The sequence below is a fragment of the Gymnogyps californianus genome, chromosome 5 (assembly GCF_018139145.2).
Source record: "Gymnogyps californianus isolate 813 chromosome 5, ASM1813914v2, whole genome shotgun sequence".
Taxonomy (NCBI): Eukaryota; Metazoa; Chordata; class Aves; order Accipitriformes; family Cathartidae; genus Gymnogyps; species Gymnogyps californianus.
The window spans coordinates 68,609,915-68,637,823 of record NC_059475.1 but is presented as its reverse complement, the minus strand read 5'-3'; the positions used below and the strand labels follow the sequence as shown (position 1 = coordinate 68,637,823).

The 27,909-nt window shown below is 54.4% G+C and overlaps 1 protein-coding gene across 19 annotated transcripts in view; it reads right to left on the bottom strand.

Annotated features, from left to right (window-relative positions):
- TRIM9 (tripartite motif containing 9) overlaps nt 1–27,909 on the bottom strand; it is a 69,615-nt gene that overhangs the window by 11,854 nt on the left and 29,852 nt on the right. For 10 of the 19 annotated variants that reach the window (XM_050897988.1, XM_050897995.1, XM_050897989.1 and 7 more), the window contains exons 2-7: nt 17,981–18,076; nt 17,394–17,516; nt 8,199–8,309; nt 7,479–7,632; nt 4,528–4,685; nt 1,678–1,816 (exon numbers count right to left, since the gene is read on the bottom strand). In XM_050897988.1, coding sequence (XP_050753945.1) covers nt 1,678–1,816; nt 4,528–4,685; nt 7,479–7,632; nt 8,199–8,309; nt 17,394–17,516; nt 17,981–18,076 — 781 coding nt within the window. The remainder of the gene's footprint in view (nt 1–1,677; nt 1,817–4,527; nt 4,686–7,478; nt 7,633–8,198; nt 8,310–17,393; nt 17,517–17,980; nt 18,077–27,909) is intronic. The other 9 variants (XM_050897990.1, XM_050897994.1, XM_050897998.1 and 6 more) reach the window with 5 other exon arrangements.

Here is a 27,909-nt window from a genome sequence, read left to right as displayed (position 1 = left end):
AGATCATAGGGCCCTCCCTGCAAACTCCTGGCTGGGATGACTTAAAGCCCAACAGGTTTTGGTTAGGAAACTGTGTCTCAAATGGGTCTTATGAGACACAAATGTGATGAGAAGCCAAAGCTCTGCTGGTTCCTGCAAAGGCTGGTGAAGGCAGGTAGTGAATTGGGTGAGAACTGTTGACCTTCAGGCTTTGGGAATGGTCCTGGCCACCCCTGTGCAGGGCTGGATCTGGGTTGTCCCATCCCTGGATCTCCAGAGGAATGCTGCAGCTTCCTTGACGCTGGTGCCCAGCTTTGCAAACACGCACACAGCTCTCAGATGGATGTGCCAAGGCCTTTGTGGCTTGTGATTTGAGTTTTCTGCCTCTTGTATGAGAAGGTTTTATCACAGGTTTGCTCTCCACTCTACCTGTCACGTGTGTGTCCTCGCCAACCTGTCCTGCCCATGCATTCAAACCTGGCACATGCCCTTTCCGAACCAGAACAGTTATCTTCTGCAGATGAGTGCAGGCAAGCAAGTCAAAATACTCTGCATAGCCTTGCTCTGCTTCTATCTGTAAATCAGTTTTCAGCAGAAAACTCTTTTTTCTCTTTGCTCAAAGCCACCAGAGATGCTTTGTGGTGGAGCATCTTCCGCCCCACCAGCAGCCCCACGAGCTGTGTTTGTTCCCTCCTGACCCCAGACTGGGTCTGCCGGCAGCAGCTGGGGCTGCAGGAACACGCTGCTGCTCTCGAGCCAGCTGCCAGCCAGGGCTGGCAATGCCGCTGCGAAACAAATCTTCACACGGCTTGGGAAAGACAGATTTTAGTCTGGGAGTAAGGAAAAGGGATTCCACCGAGCGTGGAAAACTCCCAAGGAGGGATTTCTTGCCTGGCAGCTAGACTACGGCGTGGCAGACGTGCTGGTGGGGGCTGATTCCTTCCTTCACGGCTGCATCGCCCACTGCTTCTGACTCCCACCTCGTTTCTCAGAGCTAGCCTTACGACTCTCCACCTGCGTGTCAGAATCGAGCCAATTTTCCACGACGGATTAAGTGCCTGGTGTGACAAATGTACTTAAAGTCAGGCGGGGAGACTCTTCCGCAACCTGCAAGAGGGTGTTTAATATTCTAACTGAGCGCCTGCCGGTGCGGGGGTGATGCAGATGATGGCAGCGTGGCTGGCTGTACGCCCCGTGGGTCTGCAAGGACACCCGTGCAGCTCCACGGTCCCTCCGCTCTCTGTCGCGCATTGCCAGGGGCTGAAGGAGACATCGTGCAGTTACGGCGTTGTGCAGCCATGCACAGCCCTTAGTGTCTCGGGAGCAATGTTGACAGTGTTGTTTTTGATTTAAATGGAATTAATGAAAACATCTAAGCTTCTCTTTGTGTAATACAAACCCTGCTGCAACCAAATCTTAAATACCTCTCTGCAGGATGCCTCTCACTGTACCTCCCCAAAGAACATCTTCTGCAAAGGAAAGAGGTGAGAGAGAAATTCTGGCACTGTTCAAGGCTCCTGACATAACCTTTCCCCTCCCGTCAGCGCTGGCTTTCCTGCAGTGATTGCTGAGGCACTGGAGGACCAGCGGAGCCGTTCCCTGTATTGCAATGCTAAGCTTGGGTGTGCTGGATGGGCCCCACGCGTGCGTGTGAGCAGTGTCCTAGCGCGTCGGGCTGGAGCTGTTGCAATGCCTTACCCTCAGATGTCTGGAGGACCAGAGTCTTGCTGTACGGGCTGACTCCTGTTTTGTTGAAGGCTTTGACACGTGCGCTGTACGTGCTGTTGAAGTGAAGCCCGTCCACCGTGCACATGGTCTCCTTGCCCACGTACACCTCCTGCAAAGCAAGCACAATTAGTGCCCAGACCACAGGGTCCCAGGGGTGGGAGAACAGCTCCCGGTGGTCGTGATGCACAGGGTTCAGCCATGCTCTGCTACCTGGGGCAGACTTATAAACACTGGATATGGCTAAAGCAGAGCAAAATGACCCTGTGATCTGTTCCTTGACAATACTTTGGGCTGCATAAAAAGAAGCGTGGCCAGCAGGTTGGGGTGGTGATTCCACCCCTCTACTCCGCTTTGGTGAGATCCCACCTGCAGTACTGCGTCCAGCTCTGGAGTCCTCAGCACAGGAAAGACATGGACCTGTTGGAACGGCTCCAGAGGAGGGCCACAAAAATGGTCAGAGGGCTGGAACACCTCTCCTGTGAGGACAGGCTGAGAGAGTTGGGGTTGTTCAGCCTGGAGAAGAGAGGGCTCTGGGGAGACCTTATTGCGGCCTTTCAATACTTAAAGGGGGCTTATAAGAAAGATGGGGACAGACTTTTTAGCAGGACTTGTAGCGACAGGACAAGGGGTAATAGTTTTAAACTAAAAGAGGGTAGATTCAGACTAGATATAAGGAAGAAATTTCTTACGGTGAGGGTGGTGAAACACTGGCACAGGTTGCCCAGAGAGGTGGGAGATGCCCCATCCCTGGAAACATTCCAGGTCAGGTTGGAGGGGGCTCTGAGCAACCTGGTCTTGTTGAAGATGTCCCTGCTCATTGCAGGGGGGTTGGACTAGATGGCCTTTAAAGGTCCCTTCCAACCCAAACCATTCTGTGATTCTATGAATACTGCGCCATAAAACCAGTTTCTGTAGGGGAAGGAGATGCTATTCCTATTAGACCCAGTCATAAGGCATCAATCCCAGCCAAACTCCCACTGAATCCCAGAAGAGCTCTGCCAGAGAATGTATACAGACTGAGCCCAGGACACAGAAACATCCTTGCAGAAAACAATTTTCCATGCTCTTGGGTGGCAGGATCAAAGCGTTCCTTGAAAGAAAACAAGGTGATCACACCAAACGGGCGCTGACTCACTGGCGTGTCATGCTTCTGCTGCCATAACCCCGCGCAGAGGAGTGGAGCTGTGCGAGCAGGGACAGTGATGAACAGGCCTATGGGCTACCGAAACACACGGCTCACAAAACCGTGTGTTGACTTGTAATTAGCAGATCCCACGACAAAGCCCTGTTTGCTGCCCTTCGCAGTGCAGATGGAGGCTCTGCGCAGGCAGCCTGCCTGCATCGGAATGCTTCGCTGCCCTACTCCCACTCTGGAGCCCGCTGTGCTTTGCTGCCTGAGCTGCCAGGGTGATGGGGTGCTGCTGCTTCCAGAGCCAACGCTTGAATCTGGCCTCTTTCCTCCCAGGTGGGTGCACATTCCCAGAACTTATAGGGGTGCCTGCATGCTCCCCTGCACTGCAGAGCTGAGATGATGGCTTCCACCCCTCCTGACACCCTGACCAGGGCTGGGAGCAGCCTAAGCCACAGCGGACCTGGGAACAGCGACGAGTCAGTGCTGGGGGTCAAGGAGCACAATGTAGGTGTCCTAATGAACCGGGTGAGATTCGTGATGGGACGCTAAGGTGTCTCTGATCTACCCGGGCTCCAGCACCCACAGAACTCTCCTGCAGCCGGCATCCCATGAGAGAGCACAGCTCCCACTTCACCACCCCAGGCTCCCTGCAAGGAGTCCCTTTTTGGCTTGATGCCCAAAGGCAGAGACCTCTTGCCTCAGGACACCGTCCCAGTCTCTCCTGCCTGTTTGTGTGGGAGGTAGCTAACAGGCTGGGCTACACACTGACCTGCTCTTGGCAGGGACTGTCACCTGTATGATAGTCGGCACTCCCAGCTCGCTGGGCAAATCGCTGCCTGACAGGGTCAGCTTGCTGCTTTCGGGCAGGAGAATGGCTCAATGATTTGAGAAGCCAGAGATGTTCCCCTTCGTGGCACCAGCCGTGTCCCATCGGCTGGAGCAGCCCTCTATAACCCCAGCAGCAGGAATACCATGCACATCCAAGCCCCTTCCCACTGCTGGAGGGATGAGAGAAGCCTGGCACGCTGGGGAATTGCCCTCACCTTGCTGGAGTGGCTGTGCTGAGCCTTAGTCTCCTCAAACCCAGCCTCCTGCTCCCTTCTCTCTCCAGATCCCACCCATGTCACCTCTCTTCTGCCTCGACTCTGCTCTGGTTCCTGCCTGCCTGAGTTTCTTGTGGATGAATTCAGAAAATGCAATGGGCTGGTCCCTGCGCCTGCTCTCAGTGGATGTGAACATGCCAGGATAATTATCAGCGTGTCGGATCAGAGAAAAATCATATTTTAATTGTGTAATTACAGCAATTTAAAAGCCCTCAGGCCTTAAACACCTCTGCTTGCTGGCAGCTGGCAAACCATGAGTCTTTCATGGCAATTAGCATACCTTGCATGAAATATTTAGCAACCTAAAAAGACGGAGCTTCAAATATGTTCTTTGCATTTGTAAGTCATATTGGTCACTGGAAAGGTATTTCCACTCCCTCAAATAACCTTGCCCCCCAAAAGAGCCCGCAGCTTGTCTGCATGATTGCCTTCCCTGGGCACCCCAGCAGCGAGTCTCATGTTTCCAGGGTAGGAAGGGACTTGCAAAAAGTTTGGGGGACTCTTTGGTCACTTCATGGTAGGGCAATACTGGAGCCAGGAGCAACACCTTGCTGCTGGGACAGGCTTCGTGCTCTGAGCACCTACCCTGAACTGGCCGCCGTTGCCGTCATCGAGCTCCAGGATGTAGCCTTCCACCTGCACCGTCGACAAGGGGGGCTGCTTCCAGGACAAGGTGGCACTGTTGTTGTGGGTGCAACACTCCTCTAGCTGCAGGATCGGGGGGGCCGGCACTGGGGAGGAAACTAAACACAAATTAGTGTGACCCTGGCTGCTAGCACCACAGAGGAGGAGCAGGGGGATGGCCGCGGCGTGCACGTTTCAGCTGGAGCGTGGAGGATGCATTTATTGCCTCGGTGCGAAGCCGGCACGGCACAAGGGATGTAACTGTGATCTCGCGGGTGTGAGGTGGGGAGGAAGCAGAAAGGACCGTTCTCCAAACAAGCTCCACCAAATTCCTCTGCCCCGCAGCCTGGTGAAGCTGAGATTTCCCCAGAGCTTCTTCTCTGCTTTCTTCCTGTTTTCTAATGAATTTTGGTGAAATATGGCAGCACAACAATATACCTGGTATAGAACTGCCTGGACTCTTCACAATAGCCAGTCCCAAACCTGGGACACTCTCCCGCACGCTCTGCAGAGCTGGCCTTATCTACAACCCAGCAGCAAGCAATCCTTTGCTTTTCCATCAAACAAATTCACTGCAACAAAACAAGCAATGCTGGAGCAGCAGAGACGAGCCTCGGGACCTGCAGAACAGGGAGCGCCTGATCTTTTTGCCATGGTAGAGTCTGTCCTAAAAGGGGAGGCAACGAAGGCATGAACTGCAAGACTTGGTGAAAAGACGAGTGTGTCTCTCAACGATGCTGTTTTAGTGCCAGGGAATGATAGCCCTCGACCTGCCAGAAAAGGCTCAGGGTCCTTCCATGCTGTCCCAAGCAAAGCACCCACTCTGGGGGTTCCTGCGGGGCCCCCAGGGCTGCCCCCTCTGCCAGCTCAGCCAGCAAACAGCCCTTGCTGCTGAACACCTCCTGGAGAGGCACAAGAGGTACAAGCACATTTCAGAGAGGTCTCCAAACAGGCACCAGAGAGTCCCTGTCCTCAGCCTCCGCACGCCTCTGGAGCTGAAGCTGGGAGGCTGTGTACCCTATAGCCTCCCATCAGCTATGCAGGGGACATAAAGGACTGGAAAGGCTTTTTCTGCTCCAACTGCTGTATTTGGGCATCTGCAGGTGTGTAATGCAGCCCGCTTCTGCTCTGCAAAGCATGGAGGGGTGACAGCACGACAGGGAAAGGGGATGTCCACTGACACATCCCATCCCCTGGCCAGGGACACCCCTCCCAAACCTCCTCTCAACAGAGCTGCTCATCCTCCATCCTCATCCTCACTGCCCAAAGTCTGACAAGAGCCAGTGAAAAAAAGACATGGAGAATCCAGACAAGCCGTGGAGGAGCCACGGATGCCCGGGAGAGAAAAGACGGACTCGCTGGCAAAGGTTCACCATTCACCACCTCCCTCTGCGACTTCTCCACCTCCCGGGTTGGATCCTCAGCAGGAATCACCAGGCTGAGCGCCTGGAGAAACTGAGTGGAGAAAGCCCTCACGTTACAGCTAATACAGCAGAAGGGATGCTGCTCGTGCCCAGCGTGCGCTGGCAATGGATGTGGGATGCCCTGTACCTATTGCTCACCTCTGCTCTTTATCAAGACCTCTGCTGTTGCCCTGCCTCCTCCGGTGCTGCGACACGTGTTTGGGATCCAAACCCAACCTTCTGCAAAGTCTACAAAACACAACAACTTATTTCCACAGCAAGGGTGAGATGAGAGGACAGCCTCTGTCAGCTCTGCTCTGCCTCCACAGAGGAGGGCGGGTGGCTAAACTAGCAGCAGATTTGCTCTTATTAATTAAAAATAACCCTCTGGACTAAATTGAAAGAAGGGAGGGCAGGAACATGCTAACATCTCCACGACTGGTGTGTAAGCAAAACAGTAATCCAGCCCTCACTGGGTTTGGCTCCCCTCGCTATCAAAAAATGTTACTGACACTTCAAATTAACGGCCTGGCTAATGATGAGCAACTACGAGCGCTCCCAGCAGCCATGCCCAATGCACCCTTCTCACTGCAGCGAACACCAGTGGGGCCATTATTTGAAGATGCTCGTTATCGTTACAGAGGAAGTACGTGGTCAACAGCCTTCCTGTGTCTGACCGCTGAGAAATGCTGGTGTGTGCAAATGGCTCCCGAGTCAGGAAATCCAGCCGTGAGGGCAATGAAGAGCCATGCCAGACCTGTAGCTGGTGGCCTTTCCTCCGGGCAGCTCATTTGCACCAGCTGAAGGTACAGGCCTACGTTCAATGTCCTCCCGAGCTTCCCTGCGGCACAGCCCATTTGCATCTTCTGTCAGGTTCCCAGGGCTTGCCAAGTTGCAAATTGCTCACAGGTTGCAGCAGCTCTCTGCTTCCTGCAAAGAGATGCAAATGCAGTGGCTCTCCGTGGTACGGGAGAGTGAGCACAGAGGGAAAGGAGAACGAGGAGGAAATTAAAACTGAAATGAAGGTCTAAAACAACAGGGAGGAGAGGGGAGGGAGGAAAGACCTTGAGCTAAGTGGTGTGGCCTTTGTGTTTGGAGGGACAATGTGGTTGCCCGCAGCAGGCAGCTTGCTAGCTGGCCCATGCCAGATGCTGCTCAGCACTGAGCAAGCGAGCGTGTGTGAGCAGAGGTTTGGGAAGTGCCTTGTGCTGCTCCTGAGACCCTGGTCCCAACCTGCAGACTGCTTTCTAATGCACTGCCAGGCAAAACCAAGCTCCCAGCACCTTGGTCTGGCACACAGCTGCCCAGGGATCCAAGACAGGGAGGCAGACGGCTGGCCCAAGGGTGCAAAATGCACAGTAACAGGCATAGCTCCGGGTCTGGGGTGCCCAGTCTTGCTGGGAGAAGATGAGAAACTCTCCTCTGCTGCCCCTTCCCTGTGATGAATTGCATGGAAGCACGCAGCATGAGCAGAGATGGGCTTTTGAAAGGCACTGGAAATATTCTTACCTTTCATCTGCACGAAGTCGAGCTGATGGATGGACTGCAGCAGAGGGGCGTTGTCAAGGTTCAGGTCGAAGTCCGTGGTCATCCGGGGTGTGAGCGTCCCCTTTCCCCACTGGTCCTCGGTTAAGTGCACTCTCCTGATGAGAGCGTCGGAGATCTGGTGGCAAGGAGCAGCCTCAGCCACCAAGGGCCACCGGGGCTGCATGCTGCGCCTCGTCCCTACCCTGCTCTCCTCCTTCCCTGTGCCTCCCAGGCTGCCACTTCTGCCCCTGACTGCCAAAGGCTGGGACATCACACGTGGTTTCTAGCATCGCCCTTTGCTGCAGGCTCAGATTGGCAGAGGGACCCCAGGAGCTTTGGGGACTATTTTAAAGGCCCAGGAATGAACGGTGGGATATAGTTCTCAAGTGCTGTATGTCCGTCTCTCACTGCAGAGCCATGAGACAGCACGTTATGATCACTGCTCCAGAGATACACCACCGTCTGCTGCAACCCTCTATTCCTCCGGTCAGAGTCAGAAATGTCCCTGGCCTGATTCTGCTTCTGTCCTGCTGCAAACCTGGAGGTGATGAGAGGTTGGCCCTTCATTTTACGGCTGGAAAAGCTGGGGACATCATCCTTGGTGTAACTCCCCTGACTCTGCTGCGTTACCCCTGGGTCCTCATCTGTGCAATGCCTTTCCCGCTCCCCTGGCAGCCCAGACGTGAGCAGCTCCCCACCAACCTGCAGGAAGCCGCTGGGGTCGTTCTCCTTGATGACCTCCAGGCAGTACTCCATCAGGCCCGTGGTCTGGCGCAGCTTCACCGTGCAGTGAGAGATCTGGTCTCGCACCACCTGCAATGGGACAAGGAGAGCAGCGTTGCTCGGAGCTGCGGGGTTTTGGGAGATGGGGAGCAAACGGGCTTTGGTGCTGCGTGGGCACAGGGGCAGGGCAACATGAAGGGAGACAAAGACTCAAGGGAACAGAAAAAGGCAGAACTGGCCCAGACTCATACACTGAATTCCAGATCTTTGAAAACCTGGTGAACCACAACAAGCCTTGTTTAGCTCAAAATTATTAACCCACATAATTATTCAAAGCAGTAGGGCAGTTCCGTGCTCTGTCTTTAATTAAGACAGCTTCCAAATGACAGCTTATGAACTCCAGGCAAAGCAAATGCCTACCTCCATACTTACACAGCTGCTGCTGCAGCCTCTGTGGGGCTGCCCTATCCATCCTCGGCACGGAGCCGGGCTGCGGGGTTGGCTCTGGGGCACCTGCACCCAACCACCCCGGGTGAGGAGCGAGCCTGGTATTTTGGTATTTCCAAGAGGAATGAACACACCACCTCCCCCAGCTTCAGCTCTGACTAATGATCTGTTTGAGATGCTCATCTGCCCATCAGCTGAGATGGACCACGCTGCAGAATTGCCTTATTTTCTCCATCGGCTGCAGCGGGAGTCTGGGGATGAGCTCAGAAGGTGAGGTGTGCCAGTGAGAGGAGATAAATCCTGCACGCTTTGTGGCAGGGTTCCTTACAGCATGCCAAGCTCTGCCTGGGGCTGCCCAGGCTGCATGCTAAAACACATTTTCTTGCACCCATGGATGGTTCCCCCAAGGGAACATGTTTCAGCATCCCAGCAGCAGAGTACAAGCAAGTGTGTGGTTTGGCCGGTGCCTGCGGGCTCTGCTGACCTTCCCTGAAACACAGCGGGGGGGACAGGGTTCAGGCTCCGATACCACGAGGGTGTATTTGAAGGTTGACTGGTCCCTCACGCTGAATCCCCGCAGAAGGAGACAGTGCAGGTCTGCACCTGGTGTCAGTGGGATTTTTGTCATGGGAGATTGGCAGAGCAGCTCAGGAAGAGCGATTTTATGCTTTAGAGGAACGTGCTCATGGCAGATAATTTTTTTTTTTCCTGGAAGAGCTTTAAAGCCGCGTAAAATTCTCCACTAGGACTGAACAAAGCTACGCAGCTCTAGAGACCACAGCTATTCAGGATGTTACAGAGAGTAAAGATGAGCTTTGCATCAGCATCTGCAGCTGCAGCGCGATGGAAAAAGCTGCAATAAGCAGCGATTAACGTTTCTGAAAGCACAGTTGTGTCCTCAGCACCGCAGTCGGTGAATCCCAGCGCCTGTGTGCTCACCATAGCAGCGCTCAAACGACCACCCTGGCCTGAGAAGCACCCCCTCCTGTGAGCATCCCTACTGGTCTGAGGGATGGGGAGGTGAAACGAAGCACATGTCAGCCTCCTGAGGTGAATGAACCTGGGTTTCAAGGGGGGCGATGACTCCTGCAGGGCAATCAATCACATCATGTGTTGTTTAATTATAATTTAATCACCTCTACTTAATCACCTAACAGGAAGAAAAGAATTACCACTCTTGCAACTTGGGACAACATATCTGCTTCTGTGAAATGCCATGAAGTACTCTCCTAGCTGGCTCCTGATTTTTAGGGAGCAGTCACTCCTTGCTGCTTTTAGCAATCCCAGCCTGATGTTTCGAGCCTGTGGCAGAGGGAGGCTGGGGCAAGCCCAGGCGCTGGGGAGGGGGCTGCAGGCAGTGCACCCCATGTGCACGACGGACAAGGCGGCAGGGGGAGCTCCCATATTGCTCCTCTGGACCAAGACGTGTGTACGGAGGCTTGCAGAGATGCTGGATCGCTCTGAGACGGGGCTAGTGAGCAGCATGATCGGCACACACTGGTTTTGGCCACCAACACTGTCATTAGAAGGAAGAGTTCATTCAATGCCAGTTTCTAACTCTTGAGTGCACTGGCATGGCTCTGCTGGGATGGAGCGGAGGCAACAGCTAGTCCTGGAGATCTGGACTCCTACACTGACCTCTGCTGAACGTGTGGGCAAGCCCCTGGCCTTCCTTTCTCTGTGGGGATGGTCAGTCCTTTGGGGCGGGATCCAGAAGGTGCAGCGGGGGTGGAAAGCCTTGCAGCAACCTGCAGCCCCTGCCATGCAACACAAAGCAACCCCTTGCATTAACTTGATCTCTTCTGCTCAGAGAGAGGGTGCTGGGGGGTTGTTCTGCGCTTGCGAGGGTTGTCGGCTGTGTGGATGTTGGGTCTCTCAGCTGCAGATCATGGTGTTACCACTGAGTGCGAGATGAGCCCAGCCTGCGGGCTCCAACCTTGCCGTCAGAGCATATCCTGACTGCACCGACCCAGCCAGAGCAAGGTTTTGCACTCCCTGCCTGCTGGGCTGCAGATGGGCAAGTGGGGAACCCACCCTGAATGCCCAGAAAAGCAGCCTCCTTCTTCCATGTGAGACCCCTCTCCGGGGAAATGCACATGCCACCAGGAAGACAGCAAAGATGGGATTGGTAAAACAATCTTCTTATCTTCTTTGCAGCTTAAATCTCTGTCTGGTTTGCCCAGGATAATGAATTTGTGAGCCTCTCCCTGCCCGAGTAGATGCTTTCGAAGTATTACCAGCAGAATTGCCATCTGCTACCGCCAGCCAGACATTAGCCTCCAAGAAACAGCATTTGCTCGGTGAAGACAGGCACGGTGTCCCAGGACAGCCCTGGACACGTGGCTGGCTCCCCCGGCACCCACTTGGCCAAGAGACGGGGTTACCGGCGAGGCAAGGGGACCTGCCACCACTGCTCCGGTGTCAGCGTGAGACCTGCGGAGCTTCCTGGCACTGTCTGGGAGGAGGGAGCTGGGGCCTGGAGATGCCAGCCCCGGCTTTGCTCCTCTACCCTACCCACTCCCCGGCAGCAGGGTGAGGTGAGGCCAGCCCCACGCAGCTCCAGGCTGAGTAATTACCGAGGTTCCTGGCAGATCATCCCTGCTAATAAAGGTCTGGTCGGGAGTGGAAGTGCTTGCTGCAGGCTGCCACTGAGGCTACGTAAATCTTTATGCACACGGGTGCAAACTGAGATACAAGAAATTCCATTCAAACATAAGTAAAAGCTTTTTTTTTTTTTTTTTCATAAAGGTGGTCAAAGACCAGAACAGAGAGGCTGTGGAGTCTCCAGCCTTGGAGACATTCAAAAGCCAACCAGAGGCAACCCAGGGCAGCCAGCTCTAGGTGCTCAGAAACTGCACCCAAAGCAGCGGCTGCAGCTCTGTCCCAGCCCACATCTTTAGCCCCAGCGATCCTGCCCTTCTGTAACTCTGTGATCCCCTTCGGGGCTCCAGCACCTATTCATCTGGAGAACTAGAGCATGAAACAGCAGTTTAATTGCAGCATCTACACGGCAGGCAAGCCAACAGTAGAAATCCATGTTTCCCTTCACCACCAACAAATTGTTTTCAAGACAAGACAAGGGATCTTTGGTTGGGATCTAGTGGGGCTTCGTGGCTTTACAGCTTCTGCGCTCCACACAAGAGAAATGGGATGCGGACAGGAACAGCGAGACTCCATGAATCGCTTTGATTAGGGTTTGATTTAAAAATAAGACATAAACATCTCCCACACCTTTGAAGACACGGTCCAAACCCAGTGGGGCCACTGAAGCCGAAAAGTTTTCCATACGGCCTTAAGCATCCTGTGGTTCTCCTCATGCATCAGGGACCTCCACTCCCCGGGGTACCTCAGCTCCCTGTTACCCAGTAATGAAGAGTATTTCGATGAAGAGAGCTGAAAGTGAAATCTGGAAGTGCCTCAAGCCTTTGACTCGTGCAAGCACATGAGGCTGTGTTGGGCTGAGGGGCAGCCTCAGGAGGCCTCAAAGGGCTTGCAGTCTTCACCAGATCGCCAGGAAAACCAGGCCGCCATGAATTCTGCACGGAGGTAGACAGTTTACAAACGTCTCCTGAAACCATGCTGGTAACGCATCTCGCTGAATGGTGGCATCTTCTGGGAAAGGGCTAGTGGGACAGCAGCCTGGCTCAGCTGGCGAGGGCATTTGGGCAGCTCCATACATTTTGTTTGTGGTTGTTTTTATAAAATGCCTTTTTTTCCCTTTAGGTGCCAAAGGAGGCAACAGCCAGAACCCGGCTGCTAATTACAGCCTATAAAAAGGACTTTTGCTGTGCACTCACGGCAGCTCACTACCACCTTAAAATAGGAAATTTATTTCAAGAGCTTTTCTTCCCTGTAAGATGACATTAACTATAATTTACATTTTAATACAGCTCCTAGAAGGCAATAACATCTGCACTCATCTCTACTTAAATGTCTTCCTCACCTTCCTCCTCTTTTTAGTACTTGGCTAGATAACTGGTTTTCAAGGCACTCAACCTCACTTGAACCTCGGCTCCTCAGCGCCTGGGACGAGTGCTGCTGGGGATGTCACGTGGAGGACACGGAGCCTCCTCACCCCAGGCACGTTGTGGCTGGGGTATGGTCACCTGCACGGCCGTGGGGACGGAGGGTGGTGTTATGGGGAGCAGTGCCGCTGTGCTTCCCCGCAGCGCTGCAAACCCAGATGGAAAAATCCCAGATGAAAAAAACCCCCGGGGACAGATCCCGATGGTTTGATTGTGCTGAATCCCACAATCACACGTCCTCCGAGCAGAGCATTTCCAGGTGGATGTTTCCATGGTGACTTGCCTCTTGCTACTGGGAGAGGAGGCTCAGGCTGCAGCTGGGAAAAGCAGAGCCGCTGCGTTAGCAACCCCGTGCCATGCTGGCGGTGGCACGTCCTGGAGGCTTGCACAACCCCGTTCTGATCAAAGGCACCAGCAAACGTGGGAAGGTGCAATGTGGAGTCCTGGTCTCCAGTGCAGAGAGAACCACTGGAGAACAGGGCACGTGGACAGATGCTACGGAGGGCAGACTTGATCCAGCTCTTCAACAAAACAAGTAGAAAGCTTGAGGGACATCAGAAAATCAGAGGTATCCCCTGCAGCCCGATCACAGCTCTGCAGAGCTCCTCAGTGCCCAGCTCTTGGTGCCAATGCCCTTCCCAAGGCGCTCAGACACCGTGGCAGGGGGAAAATAGTGCAGAGTGTGGAGGGATTTGTAAAGGAAAACAGCAGTCTGGTATCTGCATCTTCGGGAAATAATGCACCTTGTGATGAGCTTATCTGACCTGTGTGTCCTGCCTGATGTTTCCACACAGAAATGGTACGGTACAGGAAACTAAACCTGTGCTTCTGTCCTGTTTCTCATTCTTTCACACCAGTCCTGATCACCAGTGACCTAATCCAATGGGGGACACCAAGTTCCCTTGGGCTCCTGGAAAATCCTGACTGTAAGCCCTAAAGAAGGGTCAGGGACCAGCATTTCGTCTCTGGAGATCCAGTGTTATGGACAGGAGTCCTTGGTGAGCATTTCCTATATAATCAGCTCCCCTGGGAAATGTGACAACCGCTGTTTGCCTGCAAGGGCTCTGCAGCCAAAGCACCATGGTGAAATCACAGAGCAAAGACTTCCTATGACCTGAAGGCCAGAAGAAGGCCAGAATGGTCCACCACACTGCCGAGAGCTTAAAGGAGGCGCACGCAGAGCTCAGTCCATGTGTGCTGTGGACTGAGGAGAGATTTCTTCCTGGGACAGCACTGCAGGGAAGCCTCTATGTCCCCTGCACAAACCAGCCCATGCGGTAGGGCATCTTCCCTTGGGGAAGACCGTACTGGTCCTTCAAAAACCAGGACCAGCAATGAGGAGCAGGACAGACAAGGAGGTCTGTCACCAAGGTGGAGCAGGCAGCTCCTCCAGATGTTATTTTTTTAAAGCCCAGGTTCTTAGTCTGAGTCCAAGCGCAGGGGGAGGTTGGGGAAAGGCAGGGAAATGTCCCTTCCAAGTTCATTTTCTCCCAAACCTCTCCCCGCTCTGGAGTAATTAGTGTTGGCCCACAGGCAAACCTGGATTTGTGCCTCCCTCCATGAAATATGTGTCAAGCCAAAGTAGGTCAGTCCTAAAGCTGAGCCGACCCCAACTCCGGGCGCCGCATGGAAATGGGAACTTGGGCTCTCCGGTGAAAGGCGCCTGTGGCACTGCGCCAGCCGGCAGGCTCTGTCCCTCCGTGCCTCCCCTCCTCGCTCACGCAGTGCCATACCGTGCCGTGATGGCCAACCTCCCAGCAGGCAGGAGGGGCAGCCCACGGAGAGATCGGCTGCAGCCAGGGTGCTGCAGCTCCACGCCGGCTGCTGGAGCAACCGATTTGGATCTGAAAGGGCTCCCGGGTGGGACAGCTAAGTCTCACTGGTCAATCTATCTGCTCATCTCAGCTGAGATGCTCTGAGGACATGGCAGTGGCAAGTGGATGTGCAGGCCAGGCTAGGATGCTCTGGACTGGTCTCCTTATGGGAAGGAGTGAAGCTATCACCGCAAGCCAGGAGCCAATGTTGTGCTGTCCTAATGCGAACATCAACCAGGACAAGCCCCATGGTCCTGCAGAAGGACCCACCATGGGTCCAAATTCAGTGCAAAGTGCATGCCAGGGCACGTGTAGGAAGAGACGGCGCCGAGCATGCAGCGTGCTGCTGCGGACGGGGCAGGCGGAGCTGGGGAGGCGGCCCCTCTGCTGCACAGTCTCGCACCCTGCACACCATCCTTCCCGACACCCTGGGAGGATTCCTGCTCCTTCTGCAACGCTTCCAGTGCTCCAGGGCCTCAGAGCAAGAGCTGGGGGCTTTGTTATCCCCCCCAGCCAGCCCCAGCCTTGGGCAGTGAGGGGGATGTCCCGTCCGGAGGCAGCTGCTCCAGGCACAACACTGCTCCCCTTTCATGTCTCGGCGCGTTCCCCTGACCCTTTGAGCGAGGCCAGCCCAGCCCGTGCCCAGCGGGAGCTGGGCTTTGTCTGGGGGGTTCCTTGGAGGGGACAAAGGGGAAACTGCCCCACGCGACAATGACCCGGGCAGCCCCTTCCCCTGGGTGACAGAGCACGTGGGGACAGTAGCAGTGCCGGGGAAGGGGGCACGGGGGACAGGCTGCAGGGTTGGTGGTGAACGCTCGCCTCGGTGACCTGGTGTGGCCAGGGGACCCTGTGTGTGCACAATGACAGCAGGGAGGTACCCAACAGGACTGAGACTCTCCTGCACCCCCCGTCCCGCCTGCAGCTTGTGAAAGCAGGCAAGACCCTCTCCGTCCCCGTCCCCAAGCCAGAGGGGAAGGATGTGCGTTCACCTGGGCTGCGTGCCAAGGCTGCGTGTCCCAGCCCGACGACGCTGAAGCTACAGGAGGCAAATCTCAGTGTACAAGACTCTAGCTGGCACTCGGGTGGGTCAGGGCTGCACGACTCTCCCCGTACAAGCCTAAGACTAAGGCAGCACCGCTGCGTTTACTACTTACCCCCTTCGCCCCTGCAAGAATTAAAAGGGAAAATCAAGTAATTTCAGGCTAAAAACCTGACCAACACTCCACAGGCTGCAGAGCAGAGGGGAGCAGCTTCTGGATTTTAAACACCAGCTGCTGTGATGCTACTGATAACTGGATGCAGGCTCGTGTGCCACGTCTGCCGGAGCACACAGCGCCATGGAGCCCTTCCTGCCCATGCAGCTCCCTTCCCACGGCGCACGGGGAGCTGCAAGAGCTCGGTCCTTCAGGGAGGGAGGCTCAAGGGCTGACTTTAACAGAGTCCAGTCTGAAAGCCAGGGGCTGTTTATTCTTTTAAGGGCCAGGCCCTTAATGACAAAGCCCGGCCGATAACAAGGGTGGATGGGGGTGGGATGTACGTGTGCACGTGTTGGGAGGGACAGGCGATAAGGTAAGAGCAAGCAGTTGGGATGCAGATGCTTTCCTCCGGCCAAAAAGTGAAAGGCCTCTTCGGGTTGTGCTGAGCAAGGAAATTGCTTTGTGCTGCCCGGCTTTGTGAGAGTTTAATTAACCATGCCCTGAAGGGGAAGAGGGAAAGAGAGCCCACCAGGCAGTGGGGGTCCTCTCTGTGCCTAGAAGACAGGCCGGCGGCGTAGCATGCCTGTTTGGGGTTGTGCTTTATTGTCGGACACCGAGCACTGATGCTGGGCTCAGTCCCACAAAGCTGCTATTGTCCATCTCCCGATGGAAACGCTCACTTGCCCTCATGTTTCAGTGCCCATCATCTGCAGGCAGACCGGAGACTGGTGGCCTCCTCCCTCATTTTAGGCAGGTCCAGGAATCCCTCTAGGAGCCTCCTGGGTGGCCCAAAGCAAGGCTGGGGGGGATGCAGGTGGAGCCTGAGAAGACACAGATGTTTCTAGCCAGAACACTGAAATGCCCTTTGAAGAGGGACCCTGGAAGCACAAAGTGATGTCGGTGTGAAATGCCTCAGCTGGCCTGTACCAGCGATGGTCAGGTTCAACTACCTTGTCCAACAGGTACTGAGCACTGCTGTACCTGCTCCACCGCTCCCAGGTGAGATTTGGCCCTTTGCTTCCCTTCTCAGCCCCAAACCAGCTGAAAAGATGCGGTGTAGTGACCGCAGGAACGACACAAGCCAGGAATCTGTTTTCACAGCCGACCTCAACGCCCACGTTGAGAGCTGTACCTCAGCTCCCCCAATGCCAACAATTCACCTCCAGTGCAACCACCACCCTGAGGCTACAAGGTGCTCACCAAGCACAGAAAATAGAGCAATTCCTGCTCCTGCCTGATGACGAAAGTGGCATCTCATGACACCAAGCGCCCCAGAACTTCAGCTGAAGCCAGCAGAAGTTACAGGCACTCAGCATCCTGCAGGACCATGCTAGTAGCTCAGAAGCAACACGGGACATGAACAAGGTCATTTTCCAGCCTGTGGATGCTGTACATATGGCTTTGCTGACCTAATGACTAGGAATTGGACCAGTAATGGAGTAATTCAGTGGGAACCACCACTCGGAGGAAGCAGCACTTTGCTCAGGGCCTGTCACGCTGGGAGCGCGCTGGGCATCCGCAACAAAACGGAATTCAGCTAATGTGAAAAGCAACAAGAGCGGCTTCCCAGTGACGTCCCCGCTCCTCCCACGGCGCTTCACCCCAACAAACAGCATCACAGTCCTCGTCCCCATCTGGTGCCAACCCTGCAGAAAGTTCTCTGACCACCCGAGCCGGTGGGTAGGGACTCACCTTCAGCTTGTGCTCGTGCTCCTTGTTGACCCGGGACAGCAATTGAGCTTTCCTTCTGTTGAGGGCGTCGATGAGGGCATCACACTGGGCCACCAGGCAGGCCTCGAACTCCACGCTGTTCTCCTGCGGGTCAGAGGAGAGCATCACAGCCCGGGGCGCATCTCCATTTCAGTTGGGAAACCTGCTTTTATTTTTTTATGATACCACACGGGCCATTTTTATATGTGCAGCTGCACCACTGCAAGTCACAAATCCGTAACATTAGGACATGGGATGCTTACGCCCTTGGTTCATGGCAAATACGGTGGTGGCAGGTGAGGAACAGGTTTGGTCTGTCCTGCCACACGCTTGGATCTACCTACGGCAGAGAGGGGAAGGGCTGGGGTCTCTGCTGCTCCCTCCCTGACACAGGCAGCTTTGGGAGGAACAGTTTTTGGGAGGGCTGCAGGGGGGTAATATGAAAAGTCAGGTGTGGGCTCTTTTGGGAGAGCACCCACCAAACCAAGCTAGGGAGATGGGACAGAGGATCACAGAGAGCAGCTCATCCTCGTGGGAAGGGGCTGTTCCTTGGCCAGGAGACACAGTACCTGGATTTGTTGCACCATGTTGCGGAGTTGGACCAGGAACTCTTTTGCTTCCTTGGCTCTGTCTGACAATCCGTTCAGGGCCTGGGAAAGCTGGCTCTGCAGGGGGAAGAAAGAGTGAGATCATTTCCATGTCCTGGACTCATCCTTGTGCTGGAGGAGCTGATGCATGTGCGATTTGGGCTGGGGATGGACTGCAGCCCAGCACTGCCTTTCCGGGGCGTGCAGCCTTCAGCAACCCACCGAGCTGTCCTTCTGCCCCTGCTGCCCTGAGTGTAAGGAGAGGAAAAGAAGGGTTAGCCATCATCACGGACGCCCTGGGTTTGGGAAGCAGATATTCAGTGTCCAGCTCCTCCACAGGCTTCCCTGGGTGATCAGGGACAAGCCACATCCATCCTGGGTCTCGAAGTGGGCCAGCTGCTACCTTCTCTGGATCCGTGCTCTCCGGGGAGCCAGACGTCAAAAATCCCGTAGGATCTGACCCATGTCTGCTGAGGATGATCAGCAAAAGGGCACAGGTCAGGCTACCCGAATCAGACTGAAAATCTCCCAATCTCTCTTGAAAACTAAGGTAAAGCAGGGTCCTCCACTGCCATGCAAAATACTGACTGCTCCTTCCTCCACTGGTGCTAGGGGTGGGAGCGCACACCCACAGCCTGCTCCGGCCCGTGCTGAGCTGAGCGGCATAACATGGTAATAATAATGATTATGTCTCGTGCTTTTTCATTTTCACGGCACTTTCCAAACATTAACTCAGGAATCTTCCCCTTTTGCCATGATTTCAGCAAGAGTTATTATCTCAAGAGCTGGGCAAATCACCTGCGACAATTTACCTCTCGGAGAGATTTTGCCTCTTTCGTGGGCTGCAAATTGCCTGCAAACACCACGCAGGTTTTGAGGTGTGGTCTGTCTTTGCAGCAGACACAGGAGGGAGCCCAGAAGATGGCCGATGTCCCCAAATCTCCAAAAAACTAATGTGACCATCCCTCCTGTGATCAGGACGTTGGCACCAGGCTGGCACCTGCCCCGTCGTGCCGTGCTCCCCCGGTTGCCGGTGCGGGGAGAGGGAGGAGGTGAGACGGGAGAGGGGAGCAGGAGGAGTGATGGTGCAGAAGGGATGCGAGGTCACCGGAGCGCAGCGCCTGCTGAGATGGCGCTGGGCTGAAATTGAGAAAAAAAAAATTGCTATCGAAGAGACGAGGTAGCAAACGAATGGCGACCATTTAATGGCCCAGAAAATGACCTTACTGCTGCTTCCCCAGGAGATGTTAATATAACTCTAGTGATTCCTGCATTTCCTTTGTAATTTATCGTGCCCAAGTCATTAGGATGTGGAGCTAATCAGCGAATGAGTCTCTAATAAAAATGGGATTGCTAAGTCAGCTCAGCAGGTCTCCCCATCTCTCCTCCCTCCCCTCCCCGAGCAAAGGCTGGAGGAGAGCCGAGGCCGGAGCCCGAGCTGCTCCCCACGGCACTGGCGGCCCCACGCACCGCAGGGACAACCCAGCCCTGCCTCGTCCTCTCCGCTGCGCCCCTGCAGAAGCCTCCATCGCCCTGCCCTACGCTCGCCCTTCGCAGCCCACACACGGCTCCAGCCCTCCCAGATTTACGAAGACGTCTTAAGCCTGGCAAGGTGGTTTGCTGAGAACTGAGCGCTGCAGGGCCCTGGTCTTTGATAACACAGGCAATTAATAGAGAAAATCAGCAGGAGTTTGTTATGTTTACAAGCTCCTCATTAAAATTGCAGCATAGTGGGTTTTTTTCCTTTAATAAAGTCTTTGGAAGGCTTTTTTTTCTATCAACATACATTTCAGAAAGGGGATCTTTATATCAACATAACTCTTTGAGGCTTTCCCAATGGGAAAGCATTTTAAATGTGCTCTTAAAATTTAATAAGAGCTCTGCGACGCCAGTGTACACCGTCCATGTGCAGCTCCTTCACCCCGGACACCCCCAGACTCGCAGCACAATGGCTTCCACGGCGCAGCAAGCTTTGAGAAAGAAAAAGACGGTCCATGACCTTCAGAGCATCCCTCCCCACAATCTTACACTGCATCCCCCTTCTCAGCTCAGCCTTTCCCTCTGCTCGAGATGTCCTCGATGCCACCAGTGCCTGCAGGCGAGGGGCATGAACTAGGCAGGAAACTGTATTTTTTCCATAATCGTAAGGTTGGTGAGGTGCACAGTGGACACCCTGCCCCATCCCTCGTCCCCGGCACGGAGAATGGGGTGCCAACACCAGCATGCCCAGCTCACAGTGATGAGTGCCGTAAGAGCTAGCATCGCCTGTGCAAAGCTGGTGATACCAGTTCCTACGTATGGGTGGCCACAGGCTCCTCGCTGGACACGGGAGCTCTAAGGTTTGGTTTTTCATCGGCACGAGCTTCGTGCCGATCTCCAGGAAGAGTCCCCATCACACCGAGGCTCTCCCGGTGCGGAGACACGTTCCTGGACATGTCCCCTTTGAAACAAACATCTGCCCAGCTCTCCCGCTGCATCCCTGATGCTTATGGCAAGAGTCACCCCGCTGGGGACACAGAGCTGCAAGCCATCACGGTTAGCCCATTACACAAGGTTAATTAATGCTATACGACAACGGAGAGCGTATGGGAATGCGCGCAGGGACTCGCGGGCATGCCTGAATGTATTCATTAAGGGCAGCGCTGCAGGCGCAGTGACAATGTGATTCATAACCATATGCCACAGAAAAACAAAGTCCTTCTGGTTTCTGTTATTATGTTAATAAGTCAGAGGCTGCGGAGAGAAATTAAATGACTGATTGGGTCCGTAAATTCTACAGGTACCTTTCATGACCCTTGGAGCAAACCCAAGCTTTAATGCAGTCTGTCGCTTTGGAGAAGGATTTAATCACGGGACATGGAAGGCAGAGTCACAGGTTTCCCACAAGTGTGTGATCTACATGGAGGGAGCAGGAGATGGAGACTCAGGAGGAGTCCTCCGCATGGGAGCAGTGGGTCAGAAGGACCTCAGGCTTTGTCTCCTGCGGTGCTGTACCAGATCACAGGCAACAAGATGCTGTTAATATTTCTGACACATGCTGGAGGGATTTCCCCTCCTTACAAAAAGCTGGAATGTTGCACTTTGCATCTCCACGTGGAAACAAAATCTTTGGGGCTTCTCGGGGCTGGGAACCCCGCTCTAGGGACCACTGTCCCCTCGCAGAGCAGGGGACGGTGGATGGAGACCCAGCGTCCTCCAGCGTGCAGTGGGCCAGCCAGCTCGCATGTGCTGGACCAGAGCAGAGTCCTGCCCCGAGCTAGCACAGGCAGGGGAATTAATGAGTGTGAAATGAAGAAAAATCCCATTTAGCAGCGCCTTAAAATCAAGTGAATTTGTTCTTTGCAGAAAGCTGGCCTCTTTTTCAATGCTCTTGTTTCAAGGCAGTAAGAAGAGACCTCTGTAATTCACATTAGCATTAATGGGAGCTAAGCATTTAAATCTCTGTCCCCGGAGCACTTAGGAGAGAATCCGTCCCCTCTTTGTGCTCGCTAATAGCTCTGTAACCCTCCTTCCCAGGCACGGCTGACAAAGGGATTTCTGTCACTCTTTGATTCTCCCTTGTCCCAGAGCATGGATGAGCGCAGTTGGTGCAGAAGGCTGGTGGCTCAGTAGGGCTGAGCAGGCTCCAAGAAACAGAGAAAAGCACCATTTTACACTCCGCATCGTCTGTCAGACTGAGCTGGTCTGGTTCTCCTCCTGTATAACCCAGCTGCTAGCGATGGAGCTCCTCCAGGTTTACCTTGAGGCAAGGAGGGAGCTGGGCCTGTTATTTTAGGAGGCACCGGGTCCCGCTCGGCATTGGATGCCGGATTCGCAGAGCCGGCTCTGCGTGACAGCTCCATCTGGCATACCGAGAAAAGCCTGAAGTTAGCTAGCGTTGGCCACCAACAAAAGCGAGGAACAGTTGCTCTCGTTTCAAACTCCAACTCGCTTGCAGGCTCTGACACTAGACAAGATGCCTGGAGTATTCAGGAGAGACACCAGTCTCTTCCTCTGCTCAATGGAGAGGAGGGCTCCTCTGCAAGCCGAAAACCAATTGCTAGCCCAGGTCCCCTGGCCAGCTGGAAGCCCCGTGCCCTTGCACACCCAGGAGCTGTGCAGCTCTGCTGCTGTCTGCCCCCAGCCCGCAAGGGCTGCACCCACGTGCAGGAAAGCATGTTTGTGTGTGACGGTGAAAGGTCACAAATTCAAATGAGAACAAGGACATTTCTGTTCAAGGCCAGGCCAAATGTACACCCCAGTGCAGCATCTTCTGTACAACCGTGCTCTTCCAGCCTCCAAGAGTTCACAGCTCAGGAATCTCATGAGGTTGGCACGGTTTTCACGTAGCCTTTGTAACCCCCCTGGGATTTCTCTTCCGCTGAACTGTCCTGTCTCCTCGTGGACCAACATAAGCTTTTATCATCCACAAGGTCCTGCAGCAAGGAGTTCACAGCTTAAGTGCGTGCCCTGTGAAAGGCACCTCGTCTGGGCTGCTGCAGACTATGCCTGCTTCAAAGGCCATTTGCACCTAAGATTTCAGATGACTGCACCTCCTTACCAGACACAGATGGGCTAGGTGCTCCCTGTCACTCCAGGACAGAAAACTCACCCCAAAAGAGCTCTCAGCATTACACTGAGAGCCCAGTACCCGCTGTAACATCCCAAGTGTTGCAACCAGCCCCTGTTTATTCTCTCCTTCCAACCAAGTCATCTCACAGCCAGTTCCTCTGCTGGAGCATCCATACAGAGGTAAAAGAGAAGAGGACTAAGCCACGGCAAGAAAAGATGCTGTTCCCAGCTGTTCTGCTTGTACCCTCGAAAGGATGAGGAGCTGTCACAGATGCTGGAGCTGAAGTCATGTGCTTCTTCCTTTTAATTAAAGCATAGGCCCTACAGCCTTTGAATCTTGAGGCAAGCTTACTGTATGTGACGCCTGACTAATTAAAATGGGATGTTTAATTAAAACTTGCATTCAGTCAGGAAGTTGATGAAGCTAAACTGCTGCTAATTGGCTTTCAGCTCCAGTCACGAGAGCCTGACTTTTGGATTCAACACGGCCTAAGAAGAGAAACCAGGAGCTCTGCCTGGAGCTGCAGCCTGGGCTGAACTTGTCCCTTGAGACTCGAGCCCGCAGCGCAGGGCGAGGGGAGACCAGACCGGACAGTGCCATGATCCGGGGTCCTGCAGGGGCTGGTCCTCATGGGAGACAGGGAGCTGGCTGTGTCCGGTGCTGTGAAGGAGCCTGCCGATCCGCCCCAGGGGAGGCTCCTTCCTGAGCCTGCTCCCAGCAGTGATAAATGCCAAAATGAAATCATGCCCTCACCCGGCTCCTCGTTCCTCCTTTGCCCACCTGACAATCACTCAGTCGCTCCTGCTGGGCCTGCTCTGGGGCTGACTTAGCATCGCTGCTACGCGCTGACTGCTAAAATCCCCGGCTGCTCTCCAGCAACACCCCCATGCCCGCCGGCCATGCTGCCTCTGCTCCCACTGAATAGTCCAGACCCCTTCCCCGTTTCCCTTGCACACATCCCAAACTGTATCAGTGATCCCTGTGTACTTACTCTGATGAAGACAAGTAAACAAGCCTGAAACCTACTCAGAAACAGCTCTGTTTGATCACTGCTCACAGACAGCAGCTCCTAATGCACGTGATGTGAAGTGACACCACACAGGGCTAGGCACTTACTACCTGTGCGCAAGTAAGGAGACCTCTTACCAAAAATGCCTTACACTTCTGCAGCTACTGCTGTCAAACCTGAACCTCCTCAAAGGTCCTCTCTCTTCCTCTCTCTTCTGCTCTGCTAAGCCGGTCCCCAGAAATCGCACTGGAAACGCAGATGTGCGGCGGACAGTGGGTTACAGCCTGAGACCATCTCATCCCAAGGCAACCTCATCCCGAGCCTGTGTGCCCAAAAGGTCGGTGGAGAGCAGCGCTTTCATTGCAGCCCACTCGTTCTCTGCCTGCTGAGCTCCTTGGCATCTTTGAAGAGCAATCAGGCATCAAACAGCCTTGAAAGAGCCTTGGAGACCAGCGCTCACTCCCAGGCCCACCCTGGCGCGCCTGTGGCAGGGATGCGGCATAGATACAGGCGACTGATGCTCTGCATTTGCAGGATGAGCAAAGCTGGACCATCTTAGCTGCTAATAACTGTAACTTTGAGCCAAGGCAGGCGACAGGAACAGAGCACGGGTCTGAATTACCCTTCTCCAAACACCACACCATTCTGCTGCTGCGTATTTGACATCAGTCCAGCTCAGGTTTTCCTGGCTTCCCACGAGAAGGATGTGCTCTCAGCCTGACATAAAGCTGCAAATAAAGTAACAGATGGAAGAGCCTACGCTTGTCAGCAGGACGCAGGCACACACACACACACAGAGCCAGGTTTGTGAGCAAAGCTCCTGGGTGCAAACTGCAGGCTAGAAATGAACCCTTAGGAATGGCTCCCGCTCTCCCACTGCAGACAACGGGGGAAACAAGGGACGGGAAGGCAGCGATTGCTACCGCTGCGTACCAGGGGCCTTGGTTCTCCTTCACTGCAGTTATGCTGGGGAAACTGGGGTATGCAGGAGGAAGATGAAATGCAAACTATTAAGATACAGCAGCCCCTGGGAGAGGAGCTCCAGGCGGGGAGCGTGCCTCAGGGCCGGGCTGCTCCTCCTGCCTCTGCAGCAGCCTGGAGGGCAGCTGGGGTCTGCAAAGCAGATGATCCTCCGCACATGCAAGGCGGGCTGGCTCTCTGGGGCGGGCAGGCATCCGCAGAGCGGATTATCCCTGGGGCAATTTGTATTGACATCGGAGTTAATTCCAGGGCCTGCGGAGGGGCCCCTGTGTCTCTGGAAGAGGCAGAGATGCCACTATACCTGCTACTATTAATCCTAGACCCTGGTGGATCCTCCTGGGGGAAGCAGGCAGCCCTTTGCCACTGCAATGCTGGGAAAACCCCAGGCAGAACCTGAGGAGGGAGGACACCCGAGATGGGGACACTTTGGGGTGTCTGGCCTCCACGGTGGTGACACCCATGTGCAGCTCCACAAGGATCCCCAGCCCTGGCTGGAGCACAGGTGAGTTACAGCTTTTTCAGGGCAAACAGAGGGATGCGGTGGGTTTGGGATGCCCCAGGGTCCAACCCGGCACGGCTGTATCAATCTGCGTGGAGCAGCAGAGCACCCAGCCCTCGACCTCTGCAGTGCTGAGGGCACCCAGTGCCCACAGACACCAGCAGGTGCTGAGGGTGCTCAGCACCCTTGGGGACACAGACTGTGTTTTGTGCACAGGGATTTTCCTCCTGCAGCCTCCTCCTTTCTCTCATCTCCTATCCTTTCCCCCTGTCCCCGTGCAGCAACACAGCAGACTCACGCGTGCCACCCAAAGCTGGCAGGGGGAAGCCCCACTCCAGAAGGGACGTGGACCCGGCCAGGATGGAGGCAGTGGTGAATTCAGCTGGGAAAAAACCTCACGTCCCCTCTGCCAGGCAGACAGGCTGTCTGCAGCCCTCCCATGAGCTGGGGGTGGCAATGCAGTAGGTTTTGCCCCCTGCCAAGTCCCAAAGCCGGGCTGCTGCCTGCAGCTAGCAGGGTTTTGTAAAAGCCACGTGTTTTTTGATAGTGTTGATAACAGAACAGCAAAGCTGTTCTGGGTGCCACAGCACAGAGCAGAAATCACTGCCAATCCCGGCAGTGTCAGAGTTGGAGGCCTTATCAGCTCAGCCCAGGTTGTTCTTATTTACTCCCGCCCACCCCGAGTCATTCCTTAATCAAGGTGAAATCTTGCACGTGGACATGCATCTGTCCTCCCCTGCAATAAGGAGCTGCCGCAGGGTTATGGGTGTTCGTTGGGTCTGGGGAGGGGAGGACAGGGCAAGGCAGGGTCCCCAGGAGGAGAGCTTGGGATGTCCTGGTGAAGGGCAAGCCCTGAGAGCTCAGGTCAGACGCTGCGGTCAGCTGCCTGCCCCACACGAGCCTGGATGTCACCAGCATGCCTGCCTGCTGCGGCATAGGTTAGGCATAGGTTAGGCTGCTGGCCTAACCGACCCCTTTGGTATGTGGCCAAGCCTGTGTCCGCACCATTTCTGGGCCCAAGCCCTGTGTTTGTGGGATTGCTTGCTTCCTTGGGATCCCCATCCTACCACATCATCTCCCCTATGCTCCCTGTGAGATGATGACTGCAATAACTAGCCAAAAGCTGAAGCCCCCAGTACCGATGTGCTGTCACTTGGGCGCACAGATGGCCTTGGCCGCTGGCTTTGTTCACGCAGACACTAGGGCAGTGTATTTCCTCAGCAGGCAGAACTGATTCAAAGGCTCCAGCCTGGAAATAAAACAAGGATATATTCTTTTCAAGCGTGACCTTGCTAAAACCCTTTCATTGCCTCCCATGTGGCTCCGGGATTCCCTGGCCCTGGGCAGGCACACTGCTCTGCCTCCTCCCAGCCTTGCTGTGGGCAACGCTGAATTCATGCTGAGTTTCTTGCATGTTTTATTTAGCCTGGTCTTAGTGACATCCTGCAGCAGCAGCAGCAATGTCCGTCAGTCCATCTGTACTAGCATGCTGACTTGCCTAGCCCAGCTCACTGCCCGGCTGCCCAGAGCCCCTCACCCTGCACACGTGGCAGAAAGGGACGGGGGTCTACACCTTGACCAGCCCCAGGCTTCAGGGGTCCTCTCTGAAAGGAGACTTCTACTGTTTTGACAATGACCTGCTGCTACTTGGTCGCCAAGCCCTGGAACCATGCATTAGCCAGCACTGGGGACGCTGCTGGAAGCAAGAGACTTAGGGTAAAACCATCAATTCTTCTCTTTGCACAGGCTTTAATGCATGTAATTGTTATGCCAAAATTGCGAAAGAGTAACTCTGGACTACAGACCCCCTGCCAGGAGCAGCGTGCATGACAGCCTAGCTGGGACGCCCGGGCTGTGGGTACCTGGGGGGACAGGTCACACGCTGCTTCTTCCACTCTCAAACAGCAGAGCGTTTTGCTCCTGCTGTGATTCCTTGTGCTCACTTGAACCTGCTGCTTCCCGGTTCGCAGGACTTCTGTGGCCAGGACAGCTGGTGCTCTGCAGCCTGCAATGATTTCTCAGCAGGCTTTGAGAGAAGCCTGTATGAGGAGGAGGACCTGAACCCCCAACTTCCAGCATCCTTACACTTTAACCCCACTTCTTCAAGGAGCAAACAATCAGGCATGCAAAACTCTCCAGCAGAAGATACGGCTGCTAAGTGGCCTGTGAGATAACATGCCAGTGGCTTGCTTCCAAAAACGTGGGGACACCAGATAGTTATTAGAGACCACCAGAGCCACAGTGACCTTCTATGTCTCAAGCACTGCCGTGGGATCAACCTTGGTTTAGCTTAGCCCCCAGAAGAGGGTAGACCTAGGACGATTCCTCGCAGCCTGACAAGGGCCAGCTTTGCACACAGGGACACTCAGTGTGGATCAGTTCATGTGTGGCAACTTGCTTGGCTGTCTCTAGTCCTTGGACTAAACAAATACAAGAGGTATGTAATGTCCTGGGCTGCTCCTTGCCGACAGTTCCTTGCTGTGAGGATGTGTTGAAGATGCTCTGTCCTTGCTTTGATTAGATAGTCCTTGCTTTGATTTTAGGGAGAAGAAATGTAAGCACCTAGTAACAGCCCTTTGATATTGTCCAATTAATTCCTGTTTTGCTTCATTAACACTCAACAACAAATCATCTTAGCTTTTCATTGGCAAAACCTAACACATGTCCCTTTGAAATCACAGACAGAACTGCCAGCTCTGCTACAGGGATGCTGAGAAAAACACAAGCTAAGCAAGGGTCTGCTGCCTGCCCACGGGTACACAGGTACCCACGTGTAGGGTAAATAAGGTAAGGGTGAGAAACTATTTAAAAAAGGCCAAATATTGTGGACTGATCAGTGCAGATCTGTAGAGTGAGTTGATGCTGAGGTC